This window comes from Etheostoma cragini, chromosome 10 (genome assembly GCF_013103735.1).
Source record: "Etheostoma cragini isolate CJK2018 chromosome 10, CSU_Ecrag_1.0, whole genome shotgun sequence".
Taxonomy (NCBI): Eukaryota; Metazoa; Chordata; class Actinopteri; order Perciformes; family Percidae; genus Etheostoma; species Etheostoma cragini.
Window position 1 is genome coordinate 7,529,853 of NC_048416.1, and position 15,698 is coordinate 7,545,550.

Below are 15,698 nucleotides of genomic sequence, written 5' to 3' on the forward strand. Positions count from 1 at the left end.
GAAGTGCAGTATTTCCTAAAAGATGGTCTCTAGCAGAGGCAATGCTCTTTATGCTGCAGACTGTATTTCTTTTCCCCGCCTTATCCACATGAGCAATCCACGGCTGTCAATTGCCATACTAATTGCAAATTCTTTGCCTGCTGTAAGATTCAAATGCCAGAGAAGCGGCAGCTGTTTAAAAGTGCCACATTTTTTTCAATCTACATAACTGCTGTCAGTTTGGAATGGCCTGATGCGGAGGAATGCTGCATCTTGTGGGAAAGGATTTCCAGCAGAGACAGCACTGCAGACTGGTCTCCATTTTCACCACCGGCACATTTGCTTTTACTGCTTATCCCCAAGGGACAATTCACTACTTTTAATTGCTATACTAATGACAATTCTTCCCTCCTGTAAGATTGCCGTGCCCTAGAAGCAGCAGTTGTTAAAGGATGCCACATTTGTCCTTCTTTTCAATCTACATAACTTCACGATCCCAATCCGTTCACAGCACTCAGTGATATTTTGACACGTCCTGCTGGAGAAATATATTGACCCTCTGCATCAAACTAAAAATTAGTGCGGTCTTTGCACCATCAGATGGATGGAGTGGAGGGTGGATGGGAATATAGAGTAAACCTTGAGATGCTGTGTCAGGGAGGAAAGATGAAAGCAATGGCTATCATTCAACTTAGAAGGAGGCCCAAAAATCCACCTCGTCAATCACTAGAGAAGGAGCTACAGGCAAGCTCTATTTTCATTTCCTTTGGCTTCCACTGCTCTCGCACACGCACACACACACACACAAATACACACACACACACACACATACACACACACACACATCGTCCACAGAGCAGAGCAGTCCACAGCACACCACAGCATCCAAAATAATCAAGCATTGTATACAAAATTCAACTCAAGCTCAGGATCTTGACAAAGTGCTTCAGTGAAAGTTTAATGGCGCAATTTCGCCGCGCTGTATTGCTCCCCTATAGCATACAATATCCTCTATAAGTTGTACATCTCCAAACACACTTCATATTCAAAGCAAAATAACACAAATCTCCCCGTCAAGAACTCACATATCATTTCACACTCAGTCTCAAGTTCATTTTTTTCTTCTTTTTTTTCTTTTTTAAACAGACAAAGAAGTCTTTCTATTTTACATAAAGATTTGATTCTTTAAAATACAGCACTTAAAAAAAAAAGAAGGAACATTTTGCAGAGCATTGTTGATAAAATAGTTGAGTGCGAAGGCACTTTCTGGAGTAAGTACAGTAAGATTTTGCTGCTTGTTGGATTTTGAAAAGGTTCTCTTTTATGGTTTAACACTCACCATTTATCTGTGTATGCTAAAAGTATGTACAGGAATGTCATTCTGTAGCATTACCTCGCCTCCACAAAGAATAATTATTTCAGACATTTTCTAATTTTAGCAGGGAGAATAAAATACAGTTTTATGAAAAGCACAAAGCCGTATTTGTGCACAGTCCTGCCCATGTTATACCTGCCATCATCAAAGTCTTCTGGAATTTCACTACTAAAAAAAGAAGAAATAATTTATGCCTTCCAGGAGAAAAAATATAGAACTGCATAATAATATACGTCTTATACTTCTTTTTTACATCTTGACAAGAAAGAAAGAGAAGAAACGGAAGAGAGACAAAAGATCATCAAAAATTCGGTTCGCTTCCAGTCAATGCTGCAGGAATGAACACGGATAGATAAGATAGATAAATAGAGAGAGAGGGCTATTACTTCAGTAACTGCGTGATTATTATGAATGCTGCACAGAACCTGGAGGGGGTGAAGGTGGGGGTGGGGGCATTGCTGTTGCTATCTTACAGTTGGCTCATCGCAGTCTGTTTCTCCAGAACTTCCAAGTAGTCTGGTTCTGTTTTTAGCTTCCCAGGGAGCAGAAGGGGGTGCTCATTGTTTTTGGAAAGGTGTTCAGCCCCGTAGTATTTCCTGGGGGTCCCGTACAAGACAGTTTTGTTCAACCTGTCCTGGTTGGTGATATGCCGCCGGGCTGTCGCAGCCTCGTAGGGAGGCACGATGCAGGGTCTCTTAGGTAAAGTGCAAAAGTTGTAATGGAAAGGAGGGGCGCCTGCAGCTGTGGGAAGCTCCTTGTGGGGCCTCTCCCCTAAGTTTTGATACAACATCTCGGGAGGATCCGGAGTGGCCAAACCACATGATGTTGGCGATTTATCTGTAAAATCCATTTTGCTGATTGTGAAGGCCCTTGGGCTGAGGACGTCCTTCTTCGCGTCAAGGGGCCCAAAGCTGAGCTCCTTCAGGTTGCGGTAATATGCCACCTGTTCGCCGTCCTTCTGCATGTAAATGGGGTTTTGGCACATGGAGCCCACAGGTGGGGGGATGTAGTTATAAACGTGGCTCTCAGAGGTTTTGTCTTGGGTGGGTTCAGGAGTGTAGGAGCCATATTGCACCTGAAAAGAGTTGAGATCCAAGTTGTTGGCGCCTGTGGGGACATGCTCCACTCCTTTGCGCCGCTTCAGGACAAAAACAAAGAGCCCTGCGCCGAAGCAGACTGAAAGGATAAAAACAACAAGAAGCCCGAGAATCAGGACTGAGAGTGGGACCTCGGGGTGTAACTCAGGAGTGTGGATTCGGGATTCGGTGGGGCTGACTGAGCTAAAAGACAAAGACGAGGAAGGGGTGGTGGCCTCAGTGCCAGGGCTTATTAACGTTGGGGCTTTTGTAGGGGGTGCATGTTGTGGCGGGGGAGCCTCGCTGGGCTCAGGGCAGATGGCCTCATTGCGAAGCGAACGCAGCAGGCGACCTGCGTGTTTGGACGGCGAATCGCAAGTGATTTCGTTAACCACAACGCTGGTACTGGACAGCTCCATCCAGTTTTTGAGCGCCACAATGTCACACGTGCAGTCCCAAGGGTTCTCCTGAAGGTCGATCTGGATAAACGCTGACAGCTGGTCTAGCACCCCTCGCACTGCAAGGTAGGAGAAATGGTTATTCCTCAGGTTGAGTCGTGTCAGCATAGTGCCGCCGAAAACATTGTCAGGCAGCGATCTTAGCAGGTTGTTGTTCAGGAAAAGCAGCTGAAGGTTGTGCAAAGAGTTAAAAGTTTGTGGAAAAATTTCTTTGATAATGTTATATTCCAAATACAGATACTGGAGCGACTGCAGGCCAGCGAAGAGGGATTGAGAAAGGGATTCAATGTAATTCCCATTCAGATAGAGCCGCCTGAGGTTTGTTAGATTCTCAAATGCAGCTTCCTGAATCACTGCTATCCTGTTGTTTCCCAAGTGGAGCAGCTCCAGCGAGCTGTACTCGGTCAGATCCGTTCTGTAAATCACTTGTAAGTAGTTACCGGTCAGGTGGAGTTTCTTTGGGTACGTGGGCTTGGGGTTCAGCTCGCTGATGTTATGCAACTTCCGCTCTTGGCAATTGATGTTCAATCCACTGTCAGGGTTTTGTGATGTGCACACGCACACACTGGGACACAACATGGGTACAGGGGAGCGCGTCTGGTAAACCATTATAGGCCCAAAGACATGTTTGTCCTTTGTGATGCGAGGGGTGGGCCTGTAGCGCATTTTGGGCGGACGGGAAGCTTTTGGGGGACGGGTGGGGGTGATCACGCCCGGGTGGTAGGTCGGAAGCAAGGCCCCTTGAAAGTGAGATTCAGAGGGGGGGTGGGCACGCTCGCCAGCATTCCTGCGCGGGCACAGGTCCTGCTTTATGAGCTGAGTGATGTCTTTACCGTGCAGCCTGAACGGCGTCTCGCACACTATGTCCCCAACAAAGACGGAAATGGTGTCCAGCCAGGATTTGAGGGGAATCAGATCACAGGTGCAGTTCCACGGGTTCTCCTCCAGCTGGATCTCCATGATGCCGCCTATGTGCTCCAAAACCCCGGCAAACGGCAGCATCTTGAGCCGGTTGCCGCGTAAATCCAAATGGGTGAGGAGCACAAAGCGGAATATGTTGGGAGGCAAAGACAACAGAAGGTTGTCATTCAGGATCAACACTTTGAGCTTATTCAGCTTACTGAAAGCGCCCAGCTCTATGGCGCTGATGTAATTGTAGTCCGCCTGTAAATACTCCAAACTCTCCAGTCCCGCAAATGTGTCCTCTTTAATCACTTCCAGGTTGTTGTTGTTCAAGTGGAGCCGCTTCAGGAAGCGCAGCCCGTTAAACGCGCCGGTTCGGATCTCCTGCAAGCCGTTATTCCCCAGATGCAGTGAGGTGACATTGCCATAATTGACGAACTCATTGGCGCTGAGCCGTGACAGGAAGTTTCCGTTTAGAAAAAACTGGGAGATTTTATTTGGGGGCGCCTGGAACTGACTGACGGTGGTAAATCCTTTACTCTCGCAGTTGATGTTCAGGATGTTCTCCCGCTCGTCGCAGGTGCAGCGGCTCTTGCAGATCTCTTTGGAGGCTGAAGTTTTGCGGCTCTCCGTTTCGGACGGAGACAGACTGGTGACCGTGAGGACGCTCAGCAAGAGGACGCCGCTCAGCATTTTTACAGCCCAAAACGGTCGCTGGAATCCAGCATTTAACTTTGCAGCGTGAGCCTTGGATGGAAAGAAAAAAAGAAAACAGGGTGAGTGCTCAGAGCAGGGAGAGGGGGAAAGGAGGTTGACGTGCTCACACACACACAAACGCACGCACACACACACACACACACACACACAAACGAAAACACTCGGGAGCGTGACATCTCTCCATTTACCTTCACTTTGAATCCAATTTTTATTTTTCAAAATCCTTGCCCCCCCAAAAAAATCAATCCTGAAAACCAAAAACAGCTAAACCGTCGCAAATCAACGGGATCCTGTGTGGTGGATGGACTTGGCACATTTTGAGAGACAGAGGAGAAACGAAAGGGAGAAAAAGCCGCTTACTGCAACCGTTTTTTCCTCATAGAGAGCGCCGATTTATTCATTGGCTTCACGCAGATCACCAGCAGCTGCAGCCAAATTCTCAGAGAGAGACACGGGCTGGGAAACGCTGCTTCTCTTCTCCTTCACACAGAAAAAGCGCTTCATTTTAGTCCAGGCAAAATTAATCACTTTTTTTCTATACAGATTCAGGAAATAATGCGCAGAGACGCACCATGACGCGCGGCTGCCTTTCCTTATCGCCTTCCCCAAAATAAAGAAGACCGGTAAAAGTGAACTCTAGTGGAGAAAAGAAGAGGAAAAAAGCAGCGCGCTTGACAGAGAGAGGGGAAATATATATTCCCGGAGCTGAGGCATAACTACTGTGCCGTCGATCCTCCTCCTCCGCTCCGCACACTGAGAGCAGTACTGAGCGTCTGCTGCTGCCTGACTGCGTTTGTGTGTGTGTGTGTGTGAGTGTGTGTGTGTGTATGTGTGTAAGTGACTGAGAGAGAGAACAAGAGAGAGAGGAAACCAGGGGCCGTTACGTCACCGAAACAGTCAACATGAACGGACACACACAACACACATACAAACACACGCACACACGTACACACACACGCGCGCGTACTAGCAGTGTCTTGGCAGTAAGAGACCACTTTCCTCCAAAATGATTCGACTAAAAATTCCTCAAATCAAATCCCGTTTTATCTTAAATAAGGTCCTACATTTCTACCTAAAATAGTTCAAATGCCACTTGTTTTCACTTACAATTTTTGTTCTTAACAAAATTACTACTACTACTATTATTATTTGCATTGTTGTTATTGTTATTACAGCATCGATCTGTCTGGCCCCTGTCTTTTATAAGAAGAAAAAAAAGTTAAAAAAAATCAACCATGAAACTGGAAGCAGTTACTTTTTGTTGCTCCAAATTTTTTTTTGCTATTTGCTAAAATGTTCAGTTTTACCATTCCAAAGCATTTCATGCATTCCTTTAGTCCAATACACAATACATAACTTTACACCTTGATGCGCAACAGGAACTTATTTCCATAAAGCCTCTAGATGAACATCTGCGTCAACAGCAAAGTATGATGGTATATAATCAACACAATATATAATCATGCAAACGTGATGATATGGACTCAGAGCCACATCCACTGTATTGCTGCCACCTCTTCAGTCAGTTTATCAGGAGCTTTTTTGTTTTTGTTGATTTTACCCATGAGGCCACTAGGAGGCAGGAAAGGTCTCTTTTCAGGCTCTCTCTGTCTCTCTCATTAGTTCCCCTATTTCCCTGGGTTCAGTCTTTATCTGTCACTCACTTACTCTCACACACAGACATTTGTTCTGCCAGTACACAGAGCTAAACATGCCATTGTTATCAGAGAAAGAATGACACTTTTAGACCAAATCAGGAGCAGCGTACTCAGTTTTCCTTTGTGACAGAGAGTAGTATACACAGGAACCAGTTTTACAATAAAGTGCAATACACTATAATAAATTAACAACAAACACATAGGGATATGATACATTTACGCATGTTGTATATGTGTGTGTGTATTTGTGTTTGTGTGAGTGAGCGAAATGGAGCAGAGGAAACAGGATAAACTATATCAGCAGTAGGTTGATATAAATCTGTATTACAAGAATATAGCAATGTGATACATTAACATTGTCTTATTGTGTGTGTGTGTGTGTGTGTGTGTATGTGTGTGTGTGTGTGTGTGTGTGTGTGTGTCAGTCGGTCAAAAGTTTGGAATTGCATGTTGATGTTGTGCTTCTTTCCTTCGATAAAAACTATTTTAACAATGTATAGTATTTATAGTTATTAAATATATTTTGAAACTGACTTTACAAAGTGCTTTACAATTCAGGATCAAGTGCAAACGACCATTGACAGGAAGATGATGCTCAAATATAGGCTAACTAAATAGAAGGATGAAATCCATCACTTATCAAAAAAAAAAAGAAAGCTTAAGGCTGTTCTGATGGTTTTAAATTGTAAATAAATGTCTTTATGAAAAAAATTAAGTTGTATTTAACAACCCAGCAGGTTCTTGAGTGTCCAGCTGAGTGCATGTTGCGCAGACGTGGTCTAGGTCCAGCAGAGCCGGCTCTCTAAAAAATTGTCTTGGACATTTCACTTAACACTGTGTATGAATATTTTTAATTTGTAAATATCATTTTTTTTGTAAAACAAACACAATATAGATTGTTACAAGTCATTATTTCCATGGAAATCAGTTCTATTTGATGGCCTTACTACTCTGGAGTTTGGCCATTGTGGTCTCCAAAAATTGACATTACCCAAATATTTGTGATTTTAATCCAATAGAGGCCAACCTGTGAATATATCATCCTAATTACACAGTAGCATTGATGATAAAGAATGATGCATGTAATGATGAGAGTGGCATTCAGCTTCTTTTTTTTTATTGAGAATAATGGCCACCTCAGATTTCAGCAATGATTGATGGGGAGAAGACATGTTGAAGGGAGAAGCCTCCGGGTTTCCACATGAGACCAGCCGGGTATATATTGTCAGAGCACTGCTCCACAGCACATTTGTCAAGTCAATCACAGGCCACTGAGGAGGACTGTACCTGAAGCGTGTGTGTGTGTGTGTGTGTGTGTGTGTGTGTGAGGGAGAGAGAGAAAGGGAGTAGAGGAAATAGGATAAACTATATCAGCATTTTTAACTTCATAAGAATCTTTATTACATGAAGATAGAAATATAAATCACAGGTACTGGTAAAGGTTGGTCCCACCAACATTTACAGTATATGTTGATTGCTGACTGTAATTTCCTGTTGCTAATAACTACTGTTGCTAATAAAGGTTTTACTCATTGTAAATGTAAATAGACTGTTTCTATGTAGTTTTTCTCTAGTCTTAATAACTACTCACAGCATGTTACAGGAACCATTCACCATTCACAGACCGTGGCCAAGGCTGTCGTACAAGCTGCCACCTGCTCGTCAGAAATCACTCACACCCATTTACACACCGATGCACACTGTGGTTTGTTTTTCTAAAATGAACACATTTGACCCTCAAGCCATCACAATAGGGTGGTTTAAAGTAAAAGGAAAATGAATTACAAAAAAAGCAATGGATTTCACATTGGCTATTGCATACAGGTAGATCTGAAACATGAAAAGTAATGCAGTTTTTGGGATTTTATCAATGGTTACTATATAGAGCGTCATTGTGTCACTGTGATTGACTATCTGATTTTCTTTATTTTTTTTGGGGGGGGTGTGCTAGTGTTTTGACCAAATGATTAGATTTTTAATCAAGTTTGTCAGGTTTGATAGAGTTAGTTTGTTAAAAGAATGTATTTTTTTTTGCATTCTGAAATGTAGAGTTGATATTTAATGACCAAAATGTGGTTTTGAGTAGAAAATGCACTATTTGTCTAATTGTGTGAGGCAGGTGGGTTGCTGTGTTAAGAGGTTTAAAAAAAGTCTTAAGTAGAGGTAAATGCTTGATAGCAATTGAACAAAACCTTTAAAATACTTAAAGCTTTAGTGCGGAACCTTTTGATATTAATGAACATCCGTTACATTCAAGCCATTGCCAAATAAGTTGTTACAAAGCTAATTAAGCTCCACCCAAGACTCTCTGTATTTCTCATTATGGCTATGTTCAGAAGATTGTGGCGTCCGGTGATTTTCCCGCACAGGAACTCAAGTGAAGATAATTACTTAGATAATTAAGACTGGGACAAAGTAAATACACACACTAATCTTTCACGTTAATTTAAATTTAGTGAAAATAAATGAATTCTTACTGTTCTTTACCAAGAGCAGACCTGACCTTTGTGAAACTGGGGAGCCGTGGAGTCCAAAACAGAGGAATCTATTCTGCAGCATGATGAGTGAATTAGGGCTGAACCCCTTTGACCAGGGCTGGATTAACCTGTTAGTGGACATCAGGGTAAAACGTGAGCTGTGGGCCCTTATTGAGCCCACAGGGTTCTCCAACTTAGTTTTTTTATGAGTTAATTAAAAGCTAATTCATTTAAGTTTATTACAGGGCCCATCCACTGAATAAGACGCAAATGGCCTTCAGATTAGATAAAAAGGCAGAAGGCACCTTAAGGACAATTCATCTCACTTTATATTAGTCCGCTAACCACATTTCCACTAACTAATTGACACAGTAAATGTATTCACTATAAATGAGTAGCAGATAATAGTGAGTTGATTGTGATGGTTGACTGATCAGGAGTGTAGGGACTGTGTTACATCTGTGCAAAGAAAAGGTCTGAACTTGACTGGCAGCATTTTCTGGGTGTGTCCATTTCAAATGACTGCAGTTCCTTCAGGTTCAGCTTTGGCAGAAAATAAACTAACAAACAACAAAGCAGAAAAAACAGATATAGCGGATATAAGAGATAAAGGGCCTCTGTAATTGTAGTAAGAAATCATATAAACCAACCCTCCTCCTTAGCAATGGCCATACCAAGAGCCTTAGGCTCTGGAACCTTCTGCTCTGATTGTGTTGCAACATTTTGTACAAGTGCTAGTTTTCTTAACAGGGAAGCAGGTGTAGTTTCGACCCTTTAAAGTCCAAGATAGATCCTTGGTGAAAACACAGAGCAGCAACAGATGAAAGGCCTATGTAATTGTAGTGAGGAATAGCCTAGACAAGCCTTTCCTTTAAACAATGGTCCTAACACTGGCCTCAGGCTTTGGATCCTTCTGATATCATCGGGTTGTAACATTTTGGACAACTGTAGGTTTCTAAAACCAGGGAGTCAGTTGTAGTTAGGGCGGCTGTGGGTCAGGCGGTAGAGGGGTTGCCTACCAACTGGAAGGTTAGTGTTTTCATCGCTGGCCATGCAGTCCTTTGTCGAATGTGTCCATGGGCAAGACACTGAACCCTGAATTGCTCCTGATGCTGCACAATCTTTGTGTGAGTGTTTATCTGATGAGCAGGTGGCTTTGTACGGCAGCCTCGGCCACAGTGTATGAATGTGTGTGAATGGCGAATGTAATGTGTCAGAGCACTTTGAGAAAAACACAGTACGCTATATAAATAAAGTCAAGTTACATTTAGATTTCAACCCTGCAAAGTCCAAGAAGAAAGCCATGAGGATGGCTCAGCCAAAAGCATCGACATAAGAATAGTTGGGGGGCTGCAAATGAAAGGATTGTCTTGCTCCAGTGTATTACTATTGCTCAAAGTCATCAATAGACTTGAACCTGAGGTAGATTGTGTGTTGAATACGGAGTCCAGTTAAATGGGTGAACTCCCTTTTGCTCTCTTGATTCTTCAGAGCAGCAGACTGCAGTGGTGGTTCCCGGCCCATGATTCAGCAAATGGCCAGCTGGCTGGCCCTGATCAAATAAATGTCAATAAATGTCAACATGTTGTATTTGGTCTGTAGGATACAGTGGGTAGCCAATAGTCAGCTCTGCAGCTACACGGCACAGAAATGTCACTTGCCTCTGTGAAGGGCATCTGCAGCATGATCTTGAGAGCTGTGGTATGAAATCTTCCTGTGTAGCTAACTATTTAGTGGTGCCCGGTTGGTCGGGGGCATGATGACCAGAAGGCAAGCATGGCTTTCAGATGAACTGAATAAAGTGAAACTGATTTCATGAATGAAGGCTTGTTGATTTTTGTTTCCAATTATGGAGCAGCAGACAACAGCACAGGTCAAAATTGTAATCTAGTCATTTATTTAAATCAGAATCAATTACATTGAAATCACATTGAAGGTGGCTTGTTTACTTTTGCCTACAACGTGAATTAGTCCATTAGCCATTTTGCACCATTCACTTACTCTGCTATTAGATAATGGTACAAATGGGTCTGTTGAATAACCTGTTAACTTATTATCAATTAGCAACCAAGCTGCCTAACTATTTGAAAGCATAAATAGTTAGAGCTAGCATGTTCCTTACACACTAGCATATTAGCTGTTAGCCCATTGCAAGGCAAGGCAAGGCAATTTTATTTGTATAGCACCTTTCAGCAGCAGTGCAATTCAGAGTACTTTACATAAAATAACAAACACATTATTATAAAAAATTATGTAAATTGTTTCACATAATACAAATTTAAGAACAGTAAATAAAAGTTAAAAACAATTAATGCACAATTAAAAACATTAAATCAAAAACAGGTTGAATACCAGAATAAAAGAATACAATTCAGCACACTGTGATGGCCAAATCAAGCCTCATAGAGCTTTGGGTTGAATCATGCTGATTTGCCATTCTGGGCTCAGAAAATAAATTACATAGTTCACGAAGCTTCATGAGGCTTCATTTGGCAATCACTACTCAACAGCTACACTAGTTTGCTCAACTAGCTCTGCTAATATGTGTGGATTAACAATGTTGGTGTTACCTCGCCTTTAGAGTGCTGTTATTTATAGAGTATAGGATCATAAATAAACACCCTACATTATTTTCTCCTTATATGTAATTGACCTTGAGTGGTGGCTGTTTGCCTAAGAACGACCGTCTACAGGCCTTCCCATCTTTCATTTAACACTCCATCAAAATCTTTGTGTGTGTGTGGGAGGGTGTTTGGAAGGGACAGACAGGGTTTTAGGGTCACACTGAGGTACTAAAGAAGTGAATAAGATGAGAATCGGGAATGGAAAGAAAGAATTCTTAACAGTTTGACGAATTACTTTTTTTAATGGTTCTGACACCTACTAATATGTCATTTCAAAAACATTACAAATCAAAAATATGTGAAATAGCCTACTCTTTAATTTTGTGAATGTAGATGTTTTATTGTTTCTTTTTTCAGTTCAAGATAGCTTATTTTAATTTCAATACTAGCATCTGTGAAAACTGCTAACACATACATGCCTTGACTCTGGGAAGATCAGACTCTGATTGACAAGGTGTTTCCCCAACACATTCTCACTCACAACTTGCCAACAAGAAGACATTTAGGTCATTTAAAACACCAGGTTTGACACACCCACCCACACACAATTGGTGCAATTTAACCCCTGAATTCCACAGGATGTAGAACAGTGGCGGAGTCATTAGGTTCCCGTTAAAGTCATTGTGTGTACTTCCACTGACTGCTGAACGGCTGTGTTCCAGCGATCCCCAGCCCTCCGAAGCAGATACCCAGAGCTTCTATTTTAGCCGGATGCCAGAGAGCTCCGCAGCAATTCAGCACACGGCAAATAGTGTGGGACAGGAAGTCGAGCACAGACACAAATAAAGCATCTAATTTTCAAAATGAAATAGAGCGTTCTCACGGCGGATCATATTTCCCTGCACTACACCTTAAAAACACAGAGTTGTTTCCTCTCTATTCCTCTGGATGGAAACAAACTGTTGTTGTTTTTGTGGTTCATGAATTTGTGATAAATTGTTGGTCCTCGAGACTTCTGATTTCTGCCACAAAGTCCAGCGTAATTCATTTTTTACACTCAAAACCGTTAAAGTATATTTTTCTCATCTATATTAATCTTTTTCTCTAACTCTTACCACAGCCGTCACTATTCATCTCTATCCCTCCACCTACTGATGTCCCCTCACCGGTTTATTTTCCGAATCTGGGGCCTTGCTTTGTTTAGCTGCAGCTCTTTGTGTGTAGCAGATTTTGTCTAACAGTGCCATGGTGAAGTAGCTGCTCTCCCCAGTGTGTCCCAACTTTGCTCATGGGCACCTTTGGCAGAATTTCACCCAGCAACCCTCTTCTCACTACCCCTGATTAGGTTTGTTACACATGTATTCACTCACATATCTTTGGAGCAAGGTTTGTTCTGTTTCTTTGATGGAATTTCACCTTGAAAGTGCTCAGTCAAATTCACTTGCTTCAAACTCACCTGCTGGTTCGCCTATTGATAAATCCAGTAATCTTCTGTCTAAGCGTTTGCCGGGCTCCCACATGACAAGGGAACTAATGTGTTGTAATGAGACTGAGCGCCGGAGTGACAGAATCAAATTTTCAGTTTGGTCCCAGGTTGAATTTCATTGGATACCAGGCTAAACACTATTTAAGAGCCCCTGTATTGAGCAATGCTCCAGCTTGATAGAGCACTTGGAGATAAGAAGGCTCGCTCCTGCCTTTTAAATAACACTATAGACAGATATGTCAGGCTTGCTTCAAATTGCACTTTAGGTGATATTAAGCTGAATGTATTACTGACACAACATATTAAGACAAAATGTATCTTGACATACACACAAGACCACAAAGGCTTGATTTAAATCTCCAATTTTTTTCCTTCTTCTTTTATTTTTACACAATTGTACATCAGCACGCTTGGTGTGGCAGAGCAAACAGTGTGTGTGATTTGAAGGCAGATGAGCAGAAAGCTAAAAATAAGCCAAAATATGCAATGTGTTGACACAGACATGAAGATGAAATGTCAGAATCAGGAGGGAAAGAATCAGAGCAGAGATAGAAATGTCAAAGACACAGAAAAAGACTGCCAGATTATAAAACAGGGGATGATGGGAAGAGGTGTACAGGTAAACAAATAAATAAACAGGACACACAAGCAAAAGAACCTAACCCGCTGAGTTAAATAATAGCAAAACTAGAAAGGTCTCTATGATGATTGAAAACTGTATATGGGTAAATAATATAGGCTATAGAAACTGTTTTCTAATTTCTAATTTCTAATTATAATTATTATGGGGAAAGTGCAATTTACACGCAGGAATGAAATACGCACACACATACAGACATGCTCAGGTCCTTTACATGGACTAATGGAGAGATGTCAGAGTGAGTGGGCTGGGTGGGGGGGGGGGTGGTTTGGTGCCTTGCTCAAGAGCACCTTGGCAGTGAAGAGGAGGTGAACTGGCACCTCTCCAGCTACCAGTCCACCTCAAACTTCAGTATTGGGAACTTGAACCAGGCACCCTCCGGTTCCCAACCCAACTCCCTACAGACTGACGGACTGCAACCCAAAATTTGGAACACAGTAAAGGATAAAAATGTTTGAGGTTTCAAACAGGATTTTATATTTTTGGAGTAAAAAAGACATTTGAGTAATTTGAACATCTGAAATTAATGAACTACTATTAAATATTTGCCTCATTCCCATTAACCCTTATCTGCAAGCCAGAAGCTACTGGATACATGCCCCAGTCTCTTTACAGCCAGCAACCCTCTCATTCAATTTCCTCTTAGGAATTATTACCTTTGGAAACGTGAATCGTCATACATCTCAAATACAGAACAGTTTGGAAGATTTTGTAAAAAGAAGGAATTTGTAGCAAAGCAAAACAAGGAGCGAGCATCTCGTGTGAAATAATCTGAATAGAATGGTGTTGAAAAAGAAATAGTATGTATTATGAAAATGTATATGGGACTACTGTGTAGGTGTAATCGCTCCTAAAATTATTGATAATACTAAGAGTGTTTTCACACCTGTAGTGTTTGTTTTGGTCCGAATCAGTTGTTGGTTTGGCAAACTTGATTTGCCCGTGGTTGGTTTGGTTTGGTTTCACACCTGGAAAAATCCAAGTGTACCAAATTGCGTCATTACAAATCACGCAAGAATGGAGGAGACATTAGCTCAGATTTATAAACACACCTGACTACAGGAGACATTAGCTCAGACTGCTAAACACACCTGCCTACAGGAGACATTAGCTCCAATTGCTAAACTACCTGAGTGCAAGGAACATTAGCTCAGACCGCTAAGCTACCTGACTACAGGAGACATTAGTTTAGAACACTAAGCTACCTGACTACAGGGCTGTGTCTCAAATCGCGCACTTACGTTAGTGCACTTACAGAAGTGCACTTCGTGCACTACGTACTGTCTTGCATAGAGCTTAAATTTCGACAGAGGAGTGTTGTCTCAAATTGCGCACTTCCATGTGCATTTACACGAAATGACGATCACAATTCATCCCTTCTTCTTCTGTATAATTGGGAATTTCGCCAAGGGGGGGAGAGCATTCCAGTCTGCTATTGTTTTACGTGAAAAATAATTCCTGCTTTGTTTTTGATACTTTAACAAAAATAAATGTGGTTTTTATTTGCTCCGTGTCACGCCAGGATGACGACAGCGACGCCGCCGTCATGCCCCCCCCCTCCCCATTAGCTGAAAACTGTACAAACTGTATTGTTATATTTCTTCTTGATATTGCACTCTTTTCAACTAATTAATTATACCTATTCTTTGCAGTCCACTCATTTATGTATATGCTTATGTTTATGCTCTAAAGATAAGTAACGTTAATATTCATTCATTCATAACGTTACTGTTCCCTTTAATGCTCAACGGTTTCATGAGGACATCCGTGTGGCCCAGAGATAAGACTGTTGTTGTGAAGCATTTCCCTTACAACTTACTTAATAGACATACATCATTACATATTTTGTATGAGTTGTATTTTTGTTCTAAATTGTCTTCATACATGACTATACAATAGTGAAAGCAGAAGGAACAGAATTGACATTGAAATAGACCCATTCCTTTATATTCATTATAGTAATGTAATAATAATATAACATTATATTAATATAATAATAATATAACTCACCTGACATTTAAATAGACCCGCTCCTTTATATTCATTATATGCTTAATACAGTCATGCAACGTGTAATACAAAAGATAACAAATTTGAATACTTTTAATATAATTTTTGTTAAAAAATGTGCTTGTAGTTCTGCAGGCTCCACCCGCACCCCTCCCCCCCCCAGGCCGTAGATAGTCTGACGGGGACAGGGACCTCAGGGGGGACTTCAGACTTTCCAGGGGATCCTTCTACGGTCTGATGGCCAACGTCGCCCCTAAATGACGGACCTTTATTCCTTGTTTGTCCCTGAAGAGATGGGTTATACAAGATATTCATCAGGGGGAGGCAGTATAAACAGTATATACATCAGATGGAG

At 41.8% G+C, this 15,698-nt stretch overlaps 1 protein-coding gene across 1 annotated transcript; it reads right to left on the bottom strand.

Moving 5' to 3' along the window:
- Positions 1–916: 916 nt before the first annotated feature.
- Positions 917–5,304, bottom strand: slitrk2 (SLIT and NTRK-like family, member 2). The gene is made up of 2 exons (XM_034884014.1): positions 4,697–5,304; positions 917–4,538 (listed from the first exon to the last, which is right to left on the bottom strand). Exon 2 carries the CDS (start codon positions 4,482–4,484, stop codon positions 1,824–1,826), a length of 2,661 nt encoding a protein of 886 aa, XP_034739905.1. The 5' UTR covers positions 4,485–4,538; positions 4,697–5,304; the 3' UTR covers positions 917–1,823.
- Positions 5,305–15,698: the final 10,394 nt, after the last annotated feature.